At 35.9% G+C, this 23,749-nt stretch overlaps 1 protein-coding gene across 1 annotated transcript; it reads right to left on the reverse strand.

Moving 5' to 3' along the window:
* Positions 1-14,723: 14,723 nt before the first annotated feature.
* LOC131055702 (transcription factor PAR1) lies at positions 14,724-15,260 on the reverse strand. The gene has a single exon (XM_057990113.2). It carries the CDS (start codon positions 15,118-15,120, stop codon positions 14,860-14,862), a length of 261 nt encoding a protein of 86 aa, XP_057846096.2. The 5' UTR covers positions 15,121-15,260; the 3' UTR covers positions 14,724-14,859.
* Positions 15,261-23,749: the final 8,489 nt, after the last annotated feature.

The raw sequence follows: 23,749 nt of genomic DNA on the forward strand, positions 1-23,749 counted from the left end.
ACGGTCCCGGACATTTTTTCCGAAATTTCGGGAGACTGTCGTGATTGCATTTTACAGCTTAAATCCAGAAGATTGGCTAATTTTACTGAAAATTGCTACCTCTAAATTCAAAATCTTCTCTCTCTTTCTAGTGCATGAGTTTTACAACAATAAGCCCTACTTCCACTATTCCCGTTAGACGAAGCCGTAGAATTAAGTCTTTCCGAGGTTTAACTACCGAGGAGATGGAACCTAATTTGAATAGCCTTTTTAACGAGGACATGGGTAATTCCTCTAATCCTCCTAATGATGAAGAAGCTCTCCATGAGGTTTCTGAAGAACAACTTTCAAAATTGGATAACCAATTTGATGATTTTCACCAATGGATGTCTCATGAGTATCCCGATAGTCAAGCTCTTCCTTTAATTGAGGGTCTAAAACATATGCTTCAAAGTGATAAGAATGGAATTGATATTTTGCATGGTATTGCACACATCGTGGATTCGAATGTGATGCCTATGAAGAGTTGTGCTAAAAATTTGGGTTATACACAACCTCCTACTCAAGTCAATCATTCTATTCCTTTGATGACTTCTATTGCTAGCATACCTACCTTTACATCAAACATAATGGCTACTTCTACACAAGACATTCCTCCTGTGATCACCAGTCATGGGGGCAATCCTTCTTCTTCAATTAACCCTCTTCCTTCATTTAATCTGACTTCTTCATATATTCCTTCAATGAGTGTTCCTATTACATCTTCACAAATGAACATGACGCAAGGGGGCAATTCATTTAACCATTCTATTCCTCCTTGTAGTGTTCCTCCTGTCCAATCATCTCCTATGACTAATTATCATAGAGTCCCACCACCTTACTCTCTACCTTCTTTCAATAACATAACACCTCCATCTCAATCTAACACACCTAATATGAATTCTTCGACTGAAGCGACCATTAACAATCTTGCACAAACTGTCTCTTCTTTACAGCAACAAATTGCCTCTATGAATCAATCTAAGTTTAGTGTGCCCACATTTGATGTTGCGAGCCCACTTTCTCTTGACATTGTTCGAGCTATCCCCCCTAAACATGTTGAAATCCCGCATTTGGAGCTTTATAATGGTAAGGGTGATCCTCTAACACATGTTAAGACCTTTCAAACAATATGTACTGATTTTGCTTATGACCAAAGGTTGCTTGCAAAACTGTTTACTAGAACATTAAGACACAAAGCCCTACAATGGTATTGCTCGTTGCCTTCTTATTCTATTACTTCTTTCGAACAACTTGCAAATGCTTTCATTCAACAATTTCAAAACAATATAAGTCCTAAAGTTACTTTGATTGATTTAATGCATTGTAAACAAGGTGTTAAAGAAAAAGTGACTGATTTCATTGGTAGATATAAGCATTTGTATGCTCAAATTTCTTTTCTAGTGCCTGATAATGATATTCAAAGAATCTTTATTTCTAATTTACAAAAAGATATTCGAGACAAACTTCTGTTTTCTGAGTTTACTTCTTTCCAACAGTTGTGTGCGACTCTTCACAATTATCAACTGACTGTGAGTCAAATGGAACAATCACATCCTATGGCTCCGAGTGATAAGGGTGATAGCAGTCAACAACCATTTGGGAAGTTTAAACCGAACAGAGAGTCCATCAAATTCAATGAAAATATCATCAACAACAATGTGAATGCAGCATCAGGTGTGCCTCCTATTTCTAAATTTTTCAAGAAAGAAAGAAAGTATACTCCTTTGAATGAATCATTGCATAGTATTATGAATAAGTTGTTGGAACAAAATGTGCTTACTCTTCCTCCTATAAGGCAAATTGATCCTGCAAAGATTACTTCACCTTATTTTGATAACAAAGCTTTTTGTCAATTTCATCGTCAGCCTGGGCATGATACTGAAAAATGTTTTTCTTTAAAGGGTAAAATTCAAGATTTGATTGATAATAATACTATTTTTGTTTCTGGAGTGAATGATAAAGGTAACAAATCTGTAGCTCTTCCTAACCAAAATCTTCAGATTTTTACTGATCCATTACCTTCTCATACCTCTAATGCGATTGAGGCTAATGATTCCTCTCTCTCATCTGCTGGTCTTGTGTCTATGACTCCGAATGTGATTAACTTTGTAGAGCAGCAAGAAAACCCTAAAGAACCTTCCATCACATTTGATTCCAGTGAAACCATTAGGGCACCTGATGGTCCTTTATACATAGTTGCAAAAGTCAAGAATACACCTTGCCGTGGAGTGCTTATTGATCCTTCATGCATGGCTAATGTTATTACTGAAGAATTTCTTTTTACTTTGCAATTGAATCAAGTGATCTATGACAAAACAGATGTGATTGTGAAATTATTTGATGCATTTTCTTCTCCTGCAATTGGTTCTATTACATTACCTATTGAGGTCCATAACAAATCCCTTGATGTGAACTTTGCTATTATTCCATCTTCTGAACAATTTCGTGTGAAGCTTGGCTATCCTTGGCTATCTTCCATGAAAGCTATTGCCTCTCCTATTCATAAGTGTTTGAAATTTCCCCATAATGGTGAAGTTGTTACTGTCAATCATAGTCTCTTTAAACCAGCTGAAAGAACTTCTAGCATTCCTATTGATTACTTTTGGCCTAAACAATTCCAATCTCTTCCTCCGCGAAGTGATCATCTTTTCAAATCTTATCAAAAGTGGAAAACAGATATGATCCTATCTCTAAGTGAACCTAGAACACCTAAACTTGATATTCCTATCATTCTTGAGAAGGAAGTTCTTCCTTTGAAAGATAAAACTAATGTCTTTCCTCAAGAAGATTCCCAACCCATCCCTATGGATGTGACTATGTCTATGCCTAATAAACCTTCTAAAAGTAGACCTATACCTCCTCGTCATGATGGACTTGGTCTCCTTCCTAAACCAAATATTCCTCCTTTATATGGAGCAGTTCCTCCTCCTTCCTCTTATGGAGAGAAGAGACCTGCCTCTTCTCTTATTATCCAACCTAAGAGACCACAACCTAAACACCCAAGTGATAAGGATGAGAACATTCCTCCTCCTCAATCTTCTCCACTTCCTACTAAGACTAGACGAAATCGTTCTGCACGTGAACGTCGACGAAAGCGTCGTCTTAGAGCTCAAGCAGCTACTTCTCAAACTTTGCAATCTCCAAAGACACCTTCAACAAGCATTATTCCATTTTCTCCTCAGCCGGACATTGAGCCTAAATCTCCTAAACATAAGATGCATGATGGTCTTGATCCTGTGCGAGTTAAAGATCCTATTTTTATAAATCTTGATGATGATATGGATGAAAATGTTATTCATGATGCAAATGTTACTCCTGTTCATTCTGATAGTGAATATGAACTTGTTGATATTGATAACCATTTATCTAACGAATTTTCTAAAGCACTTATCCTAGCCCCTAGACAAGAACAATGTGGCTCGGAACATGAACATAGCCCTTGTTTGGATCTTGTGATAGCTCCATCTGCTGTGTTGAATGTTACTCCTCTAGCGTGTTCCCTGCCTTCCCGAAACATTGATCAGCAAGATCGGGGGGTAGATAACGTGCTAGACTAGTTACATTAGCATAGCAGATTCTCTCCTCCTCTCTTTCGTTACTTCTTCTATATGTTATTCTCATTCTTCTATTTGTCGTCCTTAGTGTTGTCTACTTGAGGACGATGCAAAGCATTGAGATCTCTTTTGGTCTCTCTCATGTTGACTCAAAAGACACATGTGTTCCCTTCTTCTAGGTGACCTTCCTTGATTGGGGAATGAAGAACAATTATGCATACATACATATGATATATATACATGAATTATCATACAGCATACTGACCCCGAGGAAAGCGAAGTCACCTCGTGCTTTGTGTTTTGTGTCTATTATCCTTGGGTTTATCTCACACTTGGGGGCTAAATCCTTGCGATAACGTTCTCCTTTCCTTTCTCATTTCTTATGTGTATCACTACGTTAAAACAATCACCCCCGGTGAGGCGTGTGCGATCGCTTTAACATAGGGGGGCATACATCCCGTTCATATCTTTTCAAGATACTTGAAAATTTCTTGGCAAATTTAACCTTGCCTTGAAAATTTTTGATATCTTTCTTGCATGACTCATAGTGAGGGAACCTTACTACTGACAGTCATGGTTCTCCCTCGTGATCTTCCCTTTTACTTTGTCAATCGAAGTCGTAAGATCCTTAGTCCACTGGGGGCTTGGTGTGTCTTGCCTCCTTGACGTGGTGAAAGTCTTTCAATATTGTTTCCTTGTACTTTACCGGAAGTATGAGCATACATACTCCCGCTAAAGTGGGGGCTAAATGTAGCATCCTAAAATTGTGACACTTGCAATTTCGACTGCATTTCGGTCTTCACGATGGCGACGCAATACGCAACCTGAATGGAGACCCCGAAACCTGATTATGACACTGAAAACTGCATTTTTCAAGCACCCTGGCCTGAACCTCCTTGCACCCTGCTGTCCCGGGAGGTGGGACCAGAGCGCCCAGCACCCTGGTCCTTCAGGACCAGGGCGCCCAGCGCCCTGGTCCCTGGGTCCTATTTTGGGCCCGGTCTCCTAAGGGGTCTCAGGTCTTTTTGTTTGCAAATTGGAAATTAAACTTTCCTGGTCGGCCTAAGGTCGGGAAAATCAGTCTATCAGCCCTAATTGACAAGTATATAAACTACATTTTCCTCTTTCATTCGATATGATGGAAAAGGCGTGGAAACTATACTCAAGCATTCAGGCATTCAAGCATTCCTTCAAGCAATTGATCATTTCAAGTCTCCATTCAAGGCTAAGTGTTGCATTCAAGTCTCCATTCAAGGCTAAGTGTTGCATTCAAGACAAGGATTCAACCATTGAAGAGGAGATCACATACTACATGCTACAACATACAACATACCACATCTATACCTTCGCACATAAGGATACAAACATCCTTAGAACAAGGTATTAGTACTTGTTTTACATACATTTACATTTACAGCACTTGCTCATTTCTTGGTTAATTCCAAAACCGGGGCTTGACCTAAAGGCAAACCCCTAATCCCTAACCCCCCAATCGTCTTCACTTTTCTGTGTGTAGGTTGCATGTACGCGGCTGAAATTAAAGATCTGGGATCCTTGTGCAGAGACGAACAGATCCCCCTTCGTTTCGCGGATTTTTCGGAGGACCGTGGCGCTGGGCGCCATCGTCCCGACAACTTTCGCTCAAATTTGCAGGACAACGTCGTATCGACATTTTATTGCTAATTCCAAGTCCGCAGCTTCATCCTATATCCCTATCTCAGTTTATAAGCGAATCTTTGTCACTTTCTATGCATTCCTAGCTTAATTCTTCTATGCACATTCTTTACAAAAGAGGGTAGCCTTGCTTTCTTAACCCTTGAAACGCATTTAGCATCCAATCTTGCATTGCGTGGGATTGGATCTTGTGGGTTTCAACCCCTCTTTTGAATGTAAAGTCTCTCCCCTAAGTGAAAACCATCAACCCTAGTGAATCTCCCTTCTCTCTCCTTGGAGTTGGAAGAGGGGAGAGCAACTAGGGTTCGATCGCGATTTTCCGCTTTACAGGTATTAAGGTAGGATAGAAATAAAGAAGGAATTAATTAAACAAACAATGCATATTTATCTAATTAATGGGCTAGTGTAGAGTAAAATTGGGTGTGGCTAGGTAGGACAATTTTAGATGTATATGGTTGAGTCTTTAGTTCATGCCATATTTTTTTTTGTTCCTCCTATTCTTATTTTACCTTCTTTATAACATCATATGTCATGATTGTTGCATTTCGCATATTCTCCTTTCATTGTTTATAATGATTTATGTTTTGTTTCTCCACTTGGACAAATCTTCATTATCAACATTATATGCGTCCTTTAGTTCCTAAACTATATGTTTATCCATGTTGCATGTTTATGATGGCTAGCTCCTATGTTTTTTATATCCTTTCTTAGCTTACATACCTCATTGTGTTCTTGTATCCTTAGCATGCATCCATATTATGGTTACATTTTTATGATCATTACCATGCTTATATCTAATGACTCCATATCTATTATCCTTACCATACTTATATGCTATAATCCTTTTCATTTTTATCTCTGATGCAAGAGCGTCCTCGGTTCATGGAAATCTTGCATCAACCAAAACATTTCCTTTCTGTTTTTATTTTTGTTTGCAGTTTTAGCATTTCTTTCTGTGTGTACCGGTTTTGGCTCACCGGATCCTATGGAGTTAGATTCTACTTGAAGACTTGACCATCTTTCTTATTTCCAGACCGCGTCACATTTGGATCATTTTCCGGCAAGATGTCACTATCGGTTTCCTTGATAGTTTCCTATTACCAGTTGACAGTTTCTTGATATCGGTTACCTGGACCTATTTTGCTTATCTACCAAACCCCCTTCTAAAGCTTGCGGAGTGATTCCGATGTTCCTTGGCATGTGATCGACCTTTTCCCGCGATCTACACTTCATCCTTTGGATTTTTTGGAGGAATCTCTTGGTGGAGGCCGACCTTGTTAGTTTTACACGTGTGGTCTTGTTCTTCGGGTTTTGATCCCTTTTTGGGCCGACAGGATCCCCTTGGATCATATATATCATTGTAATTGTGCATTTCAATGGATAGAAGGTTGAAGATAGAACATAGAAGATATATATTGAGATTTAAGGTCCCAGTTGTGACCTATTATGTATTTTGAGCATGTTCTAGCAGGCCTGTGAGTCGGTTTTTTGTAACCCAGATTGTTACCGGTTGGCCGTAATTAGTTTTCATAAAATAATTCAATCTGTCCTGCATTGCCTCCATCATATATTTGTGTTTATGTTGTGTTTACTCTTGTTGACCAGTTTGGATTGATCTCTTTGAGGTCCCTCCTAACCAGTGATTGCTTCAAGTGGTATCAAAGTGAGCTTCGTTCCGGAGATTGCATGTCCTGATTTTTCCGTTGTAGGGTGGTGGACTGAAGATCTGACCTGTTGTAGAGGATCGGCATAAAAGATGGTGTGAAGAGGAACTAGGAGTGGTGGAGCACGTGGGAATGCAAACCGTGCTATGATGGAAATGTTGCAAGGTATAGCAGCCCAGTTGGAAGTCGTGGAGACAGCCCAAAGAAGAGGCCGACATATTGAAGATGTAAGTGAAGATGAAGGAGAAGAAGCCCCGATAGAACAAGCAAACCCACCAGCGGTTGACCTGGATGAGGAAAGGTTTTTTAGGGTTTTGAGTAGGACTAATACTAAACCACATTTTACGCCACCGGAATATGATGGAAAGTTGGATTCGAATGAATTGATGGATTGGATCTCGGAGATGGAGAAGTATTTTGATTTTGAAAACACTGCAGAAGAAAGGAAGGTGACATATGCTTGTACTCGATTGAAAGGTCATGCATCTCTTTGGTGGGAAATTTTGAAGGTTGATAGACAGAGAAGAGGTAAAGAGAAGATTAAGACATGGGATCGAATGGTTGCTAAGTTGAAATCAAAGTTTATGTCGGTGAATTATCAAGTGAATTTTTTCTGGAAGTTGCAGAATTTGAGACAGAAGGAATCTAGTGTGAAGGAGTACACCAAAGTATTTTACAAGTTAAATATCAGATCCAAACATTTTGATGATGAAGTTGAACAAGTTGCAAGATATTTGAATTGATTGTGGATGTTTATACAAGATGAGATTAGTTTGATCAAATTAGAGAGTGTTGAAGAGGCTTACCAGTATGCCCTAAAGGCTGAAAAGAAGTTAAACAAAAGACATGAGTAGAGGCAGAGGTGGAAGTTATACTAGAGGTAGATTTCAAGGAGGAAGAGGATATACCGGAGGTAGAAGTACCTGTACAGATCAGAACAAGGACAAGGAAGTAAGCAAAGAAGGTAATTCATACCGGAAAGATGATAGAAATTTCTATCGGAGGAGAGAACCGAATGGCTACCAGAATGAGAATTTTGGAAGACAAGACGAGAGAATTTAGAGGAACTTGCTATAAGTGTGAAGGAGAAGGACATCGTGATTTCAAGTATAAGAAGACAAAGAATACTAGAAGAGCAGCAGTGGTGGAAGAAAACCCCACCGGATCCGATAAAAAACCGGAAGATGGAGAACTGTTGATGCTGAGGAGAGATTTGTGTCATACCGAGATAGATGAAGAACCCTTGCAAAGAAAGAATATGTTCAAGACCAGATGTAAGGTATCCAGTAAGTGTTGTAAATTTATTATTAATAGTGGTATTTCAAATAATCTTGTTTTAGAGGAGATGGTGAATAAATTGAATTTGGAAAGGTTGAAACACCCTAAGCCTTATCAGATAGCATGGATTCAAGATGAACATAAGTTATTAGTAAGTGAGAAATGTTTGGTGAAATTAAAAATTGTGAATTATCATGATGAAGTTTTGAGTGATATCATACCTATGGATATTTGTCATATTTTGTTGGTTAGACCTTGGCAGTTTGATAGACAGGCAATACATGATGGGAGGAAGAATACATACACTATTGTGGCTAATGGGATGAAGCAAACCTTGTTGCCCTTCAAGGAACCTTTGAAGAATGAAGTCTGCACGAATGCTAGAATTTGTTTGGTGGATGGAAGGAAATTCCTAGATGGATTGAGACATGAGAATGTGTGCTTTTCCTTAATTCCTCAGAAGATTAAGAAACCAGAACCGGAAGAGATAAAAGATTTGCTGACAAAATATGAAGACATAATTTCAGATAATGTTCCTGATGGATTGCCACCTGTGAAAGGTATCAGTCATTGCATGGACCTGATTCTCGGAGCTAGTTTGCCTAACAAAGTTGCACACTAGATGACACCAATAGAGAATGAAGAACTGAATCGACAAGTGCAGGAGTTGTTGAACAAAGTTTTGATCAGAGAAAGTTTCAGCCCTTGTGCAGTGCCAACAGTATTAGCACCTAAGAAGAATGGAGAATGAAGAATTTGTACCGATTCCAGAGCAATAAACAAGATCACAGTGAAATGTCAGTTTCATTTACCTAGGATGGATGACATAATGGATTGTTTGAGTGGAGCGAAATACTTTACAAAGATAGATTTGAAAAGTGGATATCATCTTATCAAGATCAGAGAAGGAGATGAGTGGAAGACAGCATTCGAGACAAATGAAGGACTGTATGAATGGTTGGTGATGCCTTTTGGGTTAACTAATGCATCGAGTACTTTCATGAGGCTGATGAATGAGGTATTGAAGAAATTCTTGGGTAAGTTTTTTATTTGTCTATTTGGATGACATTTTGATTTTCAGTAAGACAAAAGAGGATCATTTGTTGCATTTGAGACAAGTTTTGCAGAGATTGAGAGAAGAAAAGTTGTTGATAAATATCAAGAAGTGTACTTTCATGAAGGATGAGTTAGTCTATTTGGGATTTTTGATATCTAAAGATGGTTTGAAGATGGACCCTGATAAAGGGAAAGCAATTGTTGAATGGCCTACACTAGAAAGCATTGGAGAGGTAAGATAATTTCATGGATTGGCTAGTTTTTACCAAAAGTTCATCAAAAATTTCAGTTCAGTTTGTAACCCTATGATTGAGACCATGAGAGGAGAGAAGAAGGAAGTCAAGTGGACCACCGGAGCAAATAGAAGTTTTGAACTATTGAAGTAGAAAGTGACTGAGCAGCCTGTGTTGACTTTACCAGATTTCAACAAAGTATTTTAATTAGATTGTGATGCATGTGGAATAGCAATAGGAGCAGTCTTGAGTCGGGAAGGGAGAGCAATAGCTTATTTCAGTGAGAAGTTGAATGATGCCCGGAGGAGATATTAAGTATATGATTAGGAATTCTATGCCATAGTTCAAGCCTTGAAGAAGTGAAGACATTACTTGTTGTCGAAGGAGTTTGTGTTGTATACAGATCATCAAGCTTTGCAATATTTGAACAGGTAGAGTAATTTGATTCAGAGACATATATGGGTAGAATTTTTGCAGAGTTACACCTTTGTGTTGAAGTATAGAAGTGGGAAATCTAACAAATTTGTTGATGCATTGAGTAGGAGAAGGAATTTGCCAACAAAGATGAGAGTGACAGTATTAGGATTTGAGGAATTGAAGACCTTGTATGATGATGACCCAGATTTTGCATATGCTTGGAGAGCATATAGAGAACCGGTTGTGGTAGATAGAAGCAAGTCGTTAGATTATTTCATTCAGGATGGGATGTTATTTAGAGGAGTTCAGTTGTGCATACCTAAGAGTTCTATGAGGGAGAATCTAATTAAGGAGAAACATAATGGGCGATTAGTTGGACACTTTGGTATTGACAAAACAGTAGCATTGGTGAGTAAGCAATACTTTTGGCCCCAAATTCATAAGGATGTTAAGAAATATGTTCAATGTTGTAGAGTTTGTCAAGTAGCAAAGGGTAGTAGTTAGAATGTGGGATTGTACAAACCTTTGACAACACCGGTAAGATCTTGGGAGGATATAAGCATGGATTTCATACTTGGATTGCCTAAAACATTGAGAGGGAATGATTCTATATTTGTGGTAGTGGATAGATTCTCGAAGATGGCTCATTTCATACCTTGTAAGAAGACATCAAATGCATTACATGTAGCAGACTTATTTTTCAAGGAAGTGGTGAGATTGCATGGATTACCTAAGAGCATAGTTTCAAATAGAGACACTAAGTTTCTTGGCTATTTTTGAAGAACACTTTGGAAGAAGATGAAGACAAATTTGAAGTTCAGTTTTACTTTTCACCCGCAGACTGATGGACAGACAGAGGTAGTTAACCAGAGCTTGGGAAATTTAATGAGATGTTTAGTTGGAGATAAAACCAGAAGTTGGGATTTGATTCTTGCACAAGCAGAGTTTGCCTACAATAATTTAGTAAATAGGAGTACCGGAAGAACACCTTTCGAGATTGTTATTGGAGTGCATCCTAGAGGTATATCAGAATTCAGAGATATCAGTATTGAGGACCAGAGAAGTTCAGAAGCAGAAGACTTTGCAGAACACATGGCAGCCTTGCATATTTAGGTTAAGCAGCATTTGGAGGACATGAATAGCAAGTATAAAGAGAAAGAAAATGAGAAGAGGAGACACAAGGAATTTGAAGTTGGTGATGAAGTGATGGTATATCTAAGAAAAGAGAGATTCCTGGTTGGAACTTATAACAAGTTGCAGATGAGAAAGTTTGAACTTTGTATGATTTTGAGGAAATTCGGTTCTGGAAATGCATATGAAGTGGAGTTACCAGATGACTTGAACATATCACCTATATTCAACATTGAAAATCTTCATGAGTATCATGAACTAGAATTCAGTGAAGACAGTATTGCAGACTTGGAGAAACAGTTGCCCCGGAAAGAACCGAATCAGATTGAAGACATTTTGGACAGTAGGATTGGGCATAGTACCCGAAGCAGTCAGTATAAGGAGTATCTTGTGAAGTGGAAGGATAGACCAGCTGAAGATTCATCATGGATTTCTCAGGCAGAGGTAGACTGCCTTGGTTTCCCTCTGACCCCAACAAAGTGAGAGACTCACTTTTTCAATAACCCCAGATGTTTGATGTAGGAGCATCCCTAGTTCATGACAATCTTGCATCAACCAAAACATTTTCTTTATGTTTTGCTTTTTGTTTGCAGTTTCAACATTTCTTTCTATGTGTACTGATTTTGGCTCACTGGATCCTGTGGAGTTGGATTCTACTTGAAGACTTGATCATCTTTCTTATTTCCAGACCGCATCGCATTTGGACCATTTTCCGGCAAGATATCGCTATCGGTTTCCTTGACAGTTTCTTGTTACTGGTTGACAGTTTCTTGATATCGGTTGCCTAGACCTTTTTGGTGATCTACCGGACCCCCTTCCGAAGCTTGTGGAGCCTTGGGCGTTGATTTTGATGTTCCTTGGCGTGTGGTCGACCTTTTCCCGCGATCTACACTTCATCCTTTGGATTTTCTAGAGGAATCTCTCGGCAGAAGTCGGCCTTGTTGGTTTTACACTTTACGTCTTGTTCTTTAGGTTTTGATCCCTTTTTGGGCCAACCGGATCCCCTTGGATCATATATATCATTGTAATTGCATATTAGAATGGATCGAAGGTTGAAGATAGAACATAGAAGATAGATCTTGAGTTTTGAGGTCCCGGTTGTGACCTATTATGTATTTTGAGCATGTTCTAGCAGGCCTGTGAGTCGATTTTCTATAACTCGGATTGTTACCGGTTTGTTGTAATCAATTTTCATGAAATAATTCAATTTGTTTTGCATTGCCTCCATCATATCTTTGTGTTTCCGTTGTGTTTACTATTGCTGACCGGTCCGGATTGATCTCTTTGAGGTCCCTCCTAATCAGTGACTGCTTCAATCTCTTGCATTTTAATAATGCTTATATGTTTTTTATCTAGTGTTTATTGCTAAGTCATTATCTACCTTCATTAGGGGCCCAATGGGGAATATTGCTTATGACATTGTATGTCTTTTTATGATAAATTATTCTTTATATGTCCTAACACATTTTCTAATGATAATACCTTTAACCATGCTTAAATGCTTTTAGCTCATATTTTTCTCATTTGCTCCAATTCCTCACATCCTACATTATATATAACCAACTTAAGGGGGACATATATGTCACCTGCATCCCTTTGTTCATTGTGTTGTGCAATGGTAGCATCATAGCCATTCCCACCTCAAGGGAATATTTTAATTAAATTAATTGTCAAACCCAATTATATAGCCAAGGCTTTTATCACTTTTTGTAACAAGCAAAATTTCTCATTCTCATCCTTTAACATTTACTATTTTTGAAGATAGTTCTATTAAGAAAGTTGTGATTCTACTCATTCTTAAATAATTAATAGATGCTACTCATTGCATTTTTATTTTTTTGTTTTGTAGGTTTCTATGGAGCACTCATAAGAAGAAATCAAGAATAACGTGTTAGGCATAGATCTACATCCTTTGAGATACTAAAAAATATTTTGATCTCTTTGTTAAATCTTGTCTAACTTTGACATTATCCACATAATCATTTGCATGCATATCCAAGTGTAGACAAAATGGAATGATGAAAATTGCATACCCATGCCCTTTCCCCTTATGTTTTAGGCTTGATTTTGATTAGTATGTCAAATGAAATAACAAGTATACAAGTAGCATAGTCATCATGAGTTGAACTCATCATCACTTAACCCAAAAATTCAATATTGATCCCTATATTAGATCTATAGGTGTGGACTACATTCATATCAATTTTGTATTCGTGGACAACCTTCAACTTTTAAAATTCAAGTTCATATTTAATCTCCCAAATTCCTCCCACTAGCCATTGTAAGCTAACCTAGCACACATTTGTATTAATTTGTGTGCTTCATTGTCATATTTAAGGACATTCATTTACTCATTTGAAAGGACACAAGGACAACATACGATTCTATTAAGAATAACCTAGAATTCAATTTACAAAAGAGACAAGGAATTCAGCAAAGAACTACATCAACACACTTCATTTTATGTACATTACATGCTTGCTTGCAACATTTAAATCTTTTGCTCAAAGGTGTAAAGTCAATCTAACTAAGGATTTGACTAAAAAACACAACCCTCACAATTTAGCAGATTCCCAAATGTATTCCTTAACGCCACAAATCTTTACACAAATTTAGTTATTAGAAGACCAAGGTGAACTAATTCTAAGAGACAGCAATCTATCATATCAATCCTACGAGACATATTTAAGATCCAATCATAAGTTTAGACTTGTGCTCATGAAGACTAGATCTACACATGTACAAGTGAATTGAGGCAAGACACAATTACTTTACAAAATCTAAGAATAATCTATAAAATAAACAAAATTTCAAATGTATATACCTAGATTAGCTCTAAAATCTCTAACTTTATTTCTCCACCTCTAAAATCCACGATTTAATTACATTTTATTCATATTTATTATTTTCATAAATCAGCTCATTATCTTCAGTTGGATTTATTTATCATTATAAACAGTTATTCTAGAATAACTTATATCTGATGATCAATCATATAAAACTTTAAAATATAACCTCCAATAATTTACCACTTAAAACTCATCTATTTCAACAATTAAACACAATAATTTAATCCACAAATTATAATACTTTTTTTATATTATATTTTATTTCAGTAAACATAAGACAAAATGACTTAAAACACCAATGGTTTGGCCTAACAGTGACTTTGTTTCAGATTCTGACTCCATGAAGAGATAAGGCAATGGCAACCAAACAAAGTAACTGGCTTTGCTTTAAAAAACTGTGTCCCCATCTACCATCCAGATGATTCAATCAGACTGAATTATAACTGTAAATGAATTTTTCACATCTCATGTAACTCTCATGATAGATCACAGTCATGATAGATAGAGTGAGATGATTGATCACAGAATTTGATCCGAAATGTTAATGATAAAAAATAGGACACAGTCAAATTTAAAAAATATCTAATATAAATGAATTTATCTTCAATTGAAACAACACTTCCTCCCATGTTGTTTGAAGAGGGCAGTGCTGTTCTTTCTGTGCTAAAACTAAAATTTTAACGTAATGGGCATGAATATTTGAAGTTTTCTTTTTCACTGAACATCAAATTGCATCCAATTCCAAAAGTAAACTAACTATAATCTGAATCAGAAGATATTTAGTGTTTTCAGAATTTCACTGCTACCCAATACAGAAAATGAAAGAATCAAAGACTCAAGCATACAGTAGGAATCCAACACTACATATTCAAATTACTTAGCAATATGAACAAACTGTTCTGACCCAAATGCTCAGAGCAAGAAACTTCCCCAGCCCATTGAAATAGAAAACTCTGTTTGGTCTTTGACCTATTACAGAGATTTATGTACAGTGGTTAGATCCAGAGTCCAGTTCAGAAATGGCATACAAACCTGCCAAAGTTCTCAAAAACTTGACCTGCCTCTCAAGAGCAATGATGTAATCTGCTGTCTCCTTAAACAGAAGATCCACCTCCACAATATCCTGTCCACCAGGAATAAGCTTCTGCAATGTCCTCACTGCACATGAAAACACCAATGACTCATCTGAATCCTTCACACTTCCCTCTTCCTCAATGGATGAGCAGGACATCTGGAGAGCCATTCTGATACCCCACAATTTTTTTTCCTTTGCTTCTTCTCAAAGAACTAGAATGCAGGATGTCTAGAATATAGAGGACCAGTGAAGAGAAAGAAAATCTGAGTGCGCCCAAATCAAGAGAAAATGTCAAAAAGCCCTAGCAGTACAAAGAAACAGGGCAAAATGTGGTGGAGTCTTATAATAATGCCACGCATGAGCCAAAGGTGGGTATTTTAATAATGGAAAGTACGCTGGCACATGATTCAATGCTTTTGTTAGGCAACTGAATTTGGGCAGCCATGTGAGTGGGTCTTTTCATGCAGTCCTGTCTGCTCAGAAGTGAGTGAATCGACCATGTGTGGGCCTGCCTTTTTTTTCCAGGATTTTATTCTGGGTCAGATCACAATTGTGGTGTGTGAGATTTAGACTAGAGTTAAGGCTGGAAAGGCTCCAGACACAACAAATGATTAATGAACACTGCCACTAGTCACATTACAAGGACAAACATGATTGTTTTCATGTGTTTGCCATCAATGTACTGGTCTGTTTTTGCATGTTATCTTTATTATGCAAAATAGCAGGGGAATCAGAGATCAGCAAGTCAGGAACTGTCCCTATCCTGGGTTTTGGTCTGTGAGAAGAAGATTAGACTCAACAAGCTCATCCACACAAATAAAAATGCTACCCCCATACCCTGCAGGCTCCTTTTGTGTGTATATATATATATGAAATCTCTATGGCAGGCAATGTATTTATATATATAAATATGAAATCTCTGTGACTATGTATATATATATATATATGAAATCTCTGAGACAGACAGTGTATATATGTACATATATATATATATATAAAATCTCTGTGACAGGCGGTGCACTTTGTCCATATTTCAGATTTGCTTCCGATCTGTGGGTAAAAGGGTGTTGTGTGGATTGAGAACAGAAATGTAGATTGGGAATGGGGAATGAGATTTTGCTTCTTTGATGGATTTTAGCAGCACACAATGGAAAAAGAATCTGACCATATCATATATGCTTAGGTAAATGGATTCTAAGAATTTCTTGGGCAGTGTTTTCAGCTGCAATTTTTAGTCTGTGCTGCTCGTTTTCTCTGTGATGAGTTGTTTGCCTCATCTACACCGACTTTTCCTGTCTCTTTCATTTTTATTTCAAAATTTAAGGGCGTGCATTCATGTTATACATAGATAGATAATATATGGAAGTATCATATTTTTAATATTTTTAATAATGATTTAAAAGTGGAGAGTTTGAGTGAGTTTTTTGAAGAGACGAGACTACACAAAACAACAAGTTTCTTACTTACGATTCATAACAGAAGAACCAACATGAAAAAGGATTTGAAAACGGAATAATTTGGTGTATCTTGGTCTCTTAGACCGCATGGACATCATCAAAATTCTTTTATTCATTCAAACAAACTATAACATGTTTAATGCATTATGTAATCATTCTAAATTAGAATATCATGTGATTTTTCATGTTCTTTACATAAAATTGTATATGTAGATTATGGTGATGGAATCTACAATAATTGTCAATTTTAACAATTTTGTCACGAGAAAATCTTGACTAATATTCATTTCGTGTTGTTTTCAATGATCATTATTAAATAACATATGAAGCCACCATTTTCAAATATGTGTTACTTTCATTGTTGCCTTGTGTTTTACTTTAATACTTCAAAAATGAATTCTAAATGACTCTAACCCTAGCTTCATGAGTTGTAGACCACTTAAAGCCAAATATGAGTTGCAAATGAACACAATTCTTCTTAGTAGGTTTCTCTACCTTATTTCAATGTATTGTCAAGGCATCTTGATGAAACTATGAAGAAGTAGAGTTTAAATTAAATAATATATATCTATATATATATAGGGCATGATGTCATCCACTTTATCCTTGTGTTCCATTTTAAGCTTATAGTAGAGCATTTCCCTTTAACACTACAAAGGAAGGGTTTATGTGTGATTTCCATAAAATCGTTTCAAGGGTTTCTTCAACAACTCTCTAGGGGCCTTATCAATCTTAAAAATCTCTTAAAACCAATTAGGTTTGTATAACCTATCGCTTAGAAAATTGTGTAGGTGTAGAGGTCTCGTTTAGTTTCAAATCAAAATTGTTGCAAGTTGTATTTGTATTGATCTATAGATATTTTAGTGTGTGTTATTTCACCATATAACTATCATTCCTATCTTTCATCTCTACTTGTATCATCCATTATTACAAAATTATAAAGTAGTTAAAATTTCAAATGATATACGTAAAATTTTGATACAATTTGTAGCTTACACAATGTGTGAGATAGTAATATGAGGTTTGACAGTCATTTAGACCAATGTAGCCAAATTATGTATACACATACATACATGTATATACATGTATGTGTGTGTGTGTGTGTGTGTGTGTGTGTGTCTGTGTATGTGCATGCCTAATTTCATGTTTTGTAGGGTTGTGTAGAAATAATATAAAAAAATGCAAGTTAAATGGATAGTCTATTTTTCAACTCACATATGTTTAGTTCTTGATCTATAATATGTTTTTAGATTTATTATTTTATTCATTAATTAATATTTTGATTTATATTTATTAAAATAATATGAGCATTGTAGTTGAGGTTGATGGAAATGATTAAAGAAGTGGCTTTCACTTAAATTATCTCAAAGTCGTAACTAGATTTCACAATCCTTTTCTTGATGTCATAGAGATTTTGACACCTAAGAAGTCATTCCCACTCTAGGAATGGTTCAACCTAGCCAAGGCAACTAAAGCTATCAAAATTCAATAGCAAAGGGTAGGCCTAGTTACAAGGGAATACATGACCTATGGTTTGAATTTCATAAATGAATGAGCTAGTTCTCTTCACAATCTATTAGACTTAAGTCAAGTCATGTTATTGTGTCTCCTTATCACATTTTGTTTTAAAATTGTCATATAATGTAATTATGTTACCTTCTATCAAACCATTATATATGGTTAAATTCGTTTGGTTGCAATTAATTTATAGGTCTACTATTTTTTCAATATTGATATAAGGGAGAGGGCCCTTACTATTAGGAAAATAATACATGTTAATTAAATCACATACCACATAACCCTATTAGAGAAAAGCATGCATACAAGCTTACTGAATAATCATATGCAAAGACCAAATACATACTACAAGATAACAAAATATATACCTTGGAAAATCCCTTTAGAAGGGAAAACCTAGCCTCCAACAACAATGTATTATTTAACAAAAGAATTACAATACACTTACAGAGTCTCCATGAATACTTTTGAAACATCAAACTCTTTCAATGCATCCTCCATGTCTCCAAGCATGTAAGACACCCATACCATGTTTCATATATGCATTATTTAGAAGGGAGTTCAATACAATGACATCTCACTATAAGTAGCCAACATCAATCACTAAAAATGTGTTTTCTTTTATAGAATCAATCTCACACATAACAACCAAGTGGTAAGGTAAAACCACAAGCACACAAAACCATTGACCCCAACATTTACTTGTTTAGTACTACTTTTTTCAATATCAAGTTTTTCCTCATGTGTAACCCACATATAAAAAGATAAGCAATGTTACATACTCTACAAGTGGGCCAAAACAAATATTCTATGCAACTAAACACATTACCTAATGATGCACCACAAAATATAATTTAGTTTACATAATTTTATTTTTTTTCTTGTGCAATGTGTACAATACCCCATTCTTAATAGTCTCCTACATCTTATATACATTGTAATGGCCACAATGAATGCATCATCATAGCCATCCATGAAAACACATCAATACCCAACATGTTCTTGTTCTCCATTAAGATACCTACAATAACATCCAAGATGTCCACAATATCAAAAAGTAACTCTTCTTGTCCTCCAACATGCTACATATGGAAGAAAAAGAATAGGCCGAGGTGAAGATGCGACAATCCAAAGAACACACTTGTATCAAATCCAAGTGATAATAAAGAAAAAAAACTACATGACTAGAAATAGAAACCAAAACAAATGCTAATCCATTTAATATCCATACCTCAAAGGTATCCAAAAATTAGTAGAACTTGAATGCCAACAACATATCCAACCCATAAATTGTAACTACAAGCTCCATGTATAAGACTTATCCACAATGAACATACACATCTAGGAACTCAAATTGCATGGGTAATGTCAAAACTAAAAATAGATCAAAGCATACCAAGTCTATCAATCAATAATCATACCAAGGTGTTGCTAACAATCAAATCATTTTGTATCAAAGAATAATAGCAATGATCCATACATGCAACCAAAATTGTTGCATATTCTCTTACAACTTATCACCATAACTCTCCCAAGTCCACCACAACAAAGAACGTGAACATGAACCTCTAAGAAGTAGCCATAGAAAAAAGAGAAAAAATATAAATCATATCACATAACATGTCCTTCTACCAAAACCTCAAAGTGCTAAGTTATGTCAAGTATGATATCCTTTACAACCCCAAATGAAAAGCCTCAACAACACCTAGTTGTTCAATCTCTGAGATCAAACAAAAAAATTGTATCTTAAATAACCAACATGGATATAAGCCTATCTAACCAAGGAAGATCAAACTCATTTCCATTGCCTAACCAATAATACTTGTCCAATAACATCTCTTAAAATATACATCAATGAATGGCATCATAAATAAACTCATATGCATAAGGAGATAAACATTCCAAACAGTCCTCAAATGAATCCTTCAAAACTATTGAGCATAGCTAAAGATACATATCCATGAGAAGACAAAGCATAAAACATAATTCATCTAAAATCGGGATGGAAATAACATCTGAGATTATTATCTATTAAGTTGGAATGAGATAACTCTTCTAGGATACACCAAACCACAAAAACTCTCTAATAAGAATCTCCTCTATAGGCTAATTGTGAACTTGCATCAATATCCAAGAAAGCCCCTTAGACTTCCTGCTAATACTTCCAGCAAATAACAATCTCAATTAATGTCTCACCCAAGTCTCCAAGTATCCATGAGCACCTAAAACTAATCAATCCATGCTAAACTTTCGAAATGTGGCACTACACTATCACAAAGCTCCCAAACACATGACCAATGTACTCAATGCCAGGAGAACTACCCAGACCATTGTCAAAGCTCTAATTACAAAATTAGGAACACAACGTGACAAAATGATCTAATTTTATCATTACAATAGTACAATTCATAATTAAGAGTACACGATGGCACAACACCAAACATCCTCTCAACCAAGGATCACCTATCAAACAATGACGTCATAAATTGACACCTCAACCAAAATCTTCAAAAGTTCCTCCATAACACCAATAACCACTATAGAAGATCATCCATCACCAAGTCATGAATCCACATTACTACCAAAGCTCCCACTCAACTATGACATCATGTCTTAATGGAATCATGATACCCATCTCCTAAATGAAGATCATTCATGGTCCAAAAAAACTCAACTACAGTACCAATAGCTCTAGAGAATAAAGTAGAACCAAGATATCTAAGCCAAGAAGATATAGCTATCACCAAACCATCATTATCAAAACTTCCCATTGAATCATGTAACCAAGTTATCCATGACAACATGATAAACCACATGGTACAAGTCCTAATAACCAACAATCTAGGCCCTCTACTCATCCATCCTCTCATCCCAATGCATAAATTACCACAAAGAAGGTCAACTAACTAAATCTACAACTACGCTGAAAAGACCTATGGATATAAATAGTCCACATCTTAATCATCCCACGACAACCAAATGGATGGCTAATCCATGCGACTCCATAACTCATAGATCCTCAATCAATTCAACATACAAACTCACTGTCACATCAATAACCTACAAATGGAGATAACCAATTTATCCATGATAAACCACACACTACAAGTCCCTAATAATCAACTATCCAAGCACTCTACTCATCCATCCTCTCACCCTAAGGCAACATACAAATAAATAAATGACTATAGAGAAGATCAACTAACTAAATCTACAACAACACTAATAATACCTATGTAAATGAATAGTCTACATCTAAATCATCCCACCATAACCAAATGGGTGGCCAACCCACACAACTTCATATCTCATAGATCCTTAATCAATGCAACATATAAAGTAACCTACAAATTGAGATAATATGTAAATATCAAGACTCAAACATCAAATAATATTTAGAACTAATTCGATAAGCAAATCAATAATCAAGTACCCTATTCAAGGAACTAAACAAGAATCTAGGAGATGAGAACAAGCTCCTAATGCAAAACCACACCACAACCACCTATCAACCACATACATGAACATGGAATGTTGATGATCAAATGTTCATGAACATCCATGACACCATAATTATCAACATCAATTTACTTGTACTCAAACCATGTCCTCAATTTTGAAAATAACTTGTGTACCTATCTCAATAAAATTCTAAACTTTGAAAACACCTACAATCTATATCAAGAAGAATTAAATCTGATAATCTATTATACCATCATCTCTATATTATAATTTCATGCATTCCCTCAAGTTTTTTCCCTCAAAATCATCTAGAGGTGCATGTGATCACACCTCAAATCTTAATCCTAAATTGTACTTGCCTACAATTTTGTCCTCACTTTGGCATTCTAATTTTTGAGGTCTAATTGCGATGTTGATTCTATTCACACCACCTATCTACTCTACATCATTTCTATCTTCCCTATCTTCCCCCCATTCTGGAGTCTGATTTTTAGGACCAAGGTGTACCATGTCCCAAGCCTCTTAATCAAGCCCTAAATTGGGGTCTCATAACAGTCATCACAAATGAGCAAGAATTTAGATCCCATGTTAGCCCGTTTCAAAAATTCAATTTGATTTTCGGACGGAAAAGTATAAAAGGAGGTCTACCCCTCTCATTTAAAAACTAACCGAAATCAAGATCTCAATTACACTTTGGCAAAATTTGATTCAAGTGAACAAGCAATCAGTCATTCATCAAGCATTGGAGCAGAAGTGAAGTCAAGTTCAAGTATTGAAAATGGCATCCATGATCAATGTTTTATGAAGACATCCTACATGAAACCATAAAGCCTTTGTGTGAAGACAAATAAAACTTCATCAAGGTAAACATTCTAATTTTAAGCATTACATTTCAAATTTAGTCTTTCCCTCTAAAGGAAAGTACTTTATTATAGTCTTTCATTACATTTGTCAACTCAATTTCATGGTTAATTCCAAAATCAAGGTTTGACCTAATGCAAACCCCTCCAACATATTTCCCTTTCTTTTTGTGTGCAGGAAATAGGTGTGGAGCTATACTCAAGAATTTTAGCAAAGTCAACAGTGACAAACAGGTTCAATTTTCGACGGTAGAAATTCAAAGGACCAAGGTGAATCTGTACTACCTGGTCCCAAAAAATCAAACTGACCTTCTAAGAACGGGTTCTAGATATCTCCCTTTTCCTAGATCCAATTTTGTGGCTCAGTGGGATATCAGTAGCTTACTGTTTCTGTCAATTTACTACAATAATTTATTGTTTTACCCTAATTTCAAAAGTATATTACAAATTCAACTAAGAAAGAGGGTAAACAATACAAACCAATTGAATTCAATTAGAACCTCAGACCTTTCCCCATTGTGATTGAACGTAGACCTATTGGGTTCAACCAGCTTTCAATGTAATTTCGTTAATTGGGTTATTTAGTGGATTTACTTAGTGAAACCCTAATTCCCATTTTTCCATACATTACATTTTGGTGAACCCAACAACCTTCAAGCTTAATTCTAATTTATTGTCTTAAATCTGTTTTTGTATACATTTTAAAATTCAAATTTGCACTCAAATTGTTATTTTCAATTGAATTTCATAAATTTAGAGGTTAAATTCACAAAAACCCTAATTTATTATTTTTAAATTAACCTGTGGGTTGCAAGATTTTTCAAGTGTATTTTTAGATCTGATTATTATGACATGTTATGTTATGATTTAAAGGCATTTATTGTTCAAAATCACAAATCAAATTGCTTAATTAATGGGTTAATCAATCATTGTTATAACAAATTACATTGGTTTAATCATAATTTTGCATTTTGCATTCAAATTTATGTCCTTTGTGCATGATTTTTGTTACAATTAGTCCTACATACAATATTCTCGTGAAAAGAAGTTAAAGAATTAAGGCTTCCCAAGATTAACCACTAAAGGTATGGAGCTTCAATTAGATCACTTATTCCATGAGAATCTTGGTGTTTCCTGTACTCCAACAAGTGACATCATTTATCCACATTCTCCTCATAATTCTCATGTTGTGGATGAATCACTAACTAGGGTTACTATTGACCAATTAGAGAACATTGACAATGAATTTGAAAATCCTCAACAATGGATGAGTCATCAATACTCGGAAAGTGAGGCAATCCCTTTGCTTGAAGGATTAAAAAGAATGGTGCAAAAAATTGGTGTTGATTTGTTGCATGGCCTTGCTCAAATTGTTGACATTAATATTATGCCAATCAAAAGTTGTGGCAAAGTCCTTGGTTACTATCAACTGAGTAGTCAAGTCAATCAATCAATTCCTATGCCTATATTCTTGCCTAGTGTGCCTACATTTACATCTTC

The sequence above is a fragment of the Cryptomeria japonica genome, chromosome 2 (genome assembly GCF_030272615.1).
Source record: "Cryptomeria japonica chromosome 2, Sugi_1.0, whole genome shotgun sequence".
Taxonomy (NCBI): domain Eukaryota; kingdom Viridiplantae; phylum Streptophyta; class Pinopsida; order Cupressales; family Cupressaceae; genus Cryptomeria; species Cryptomeria japonica.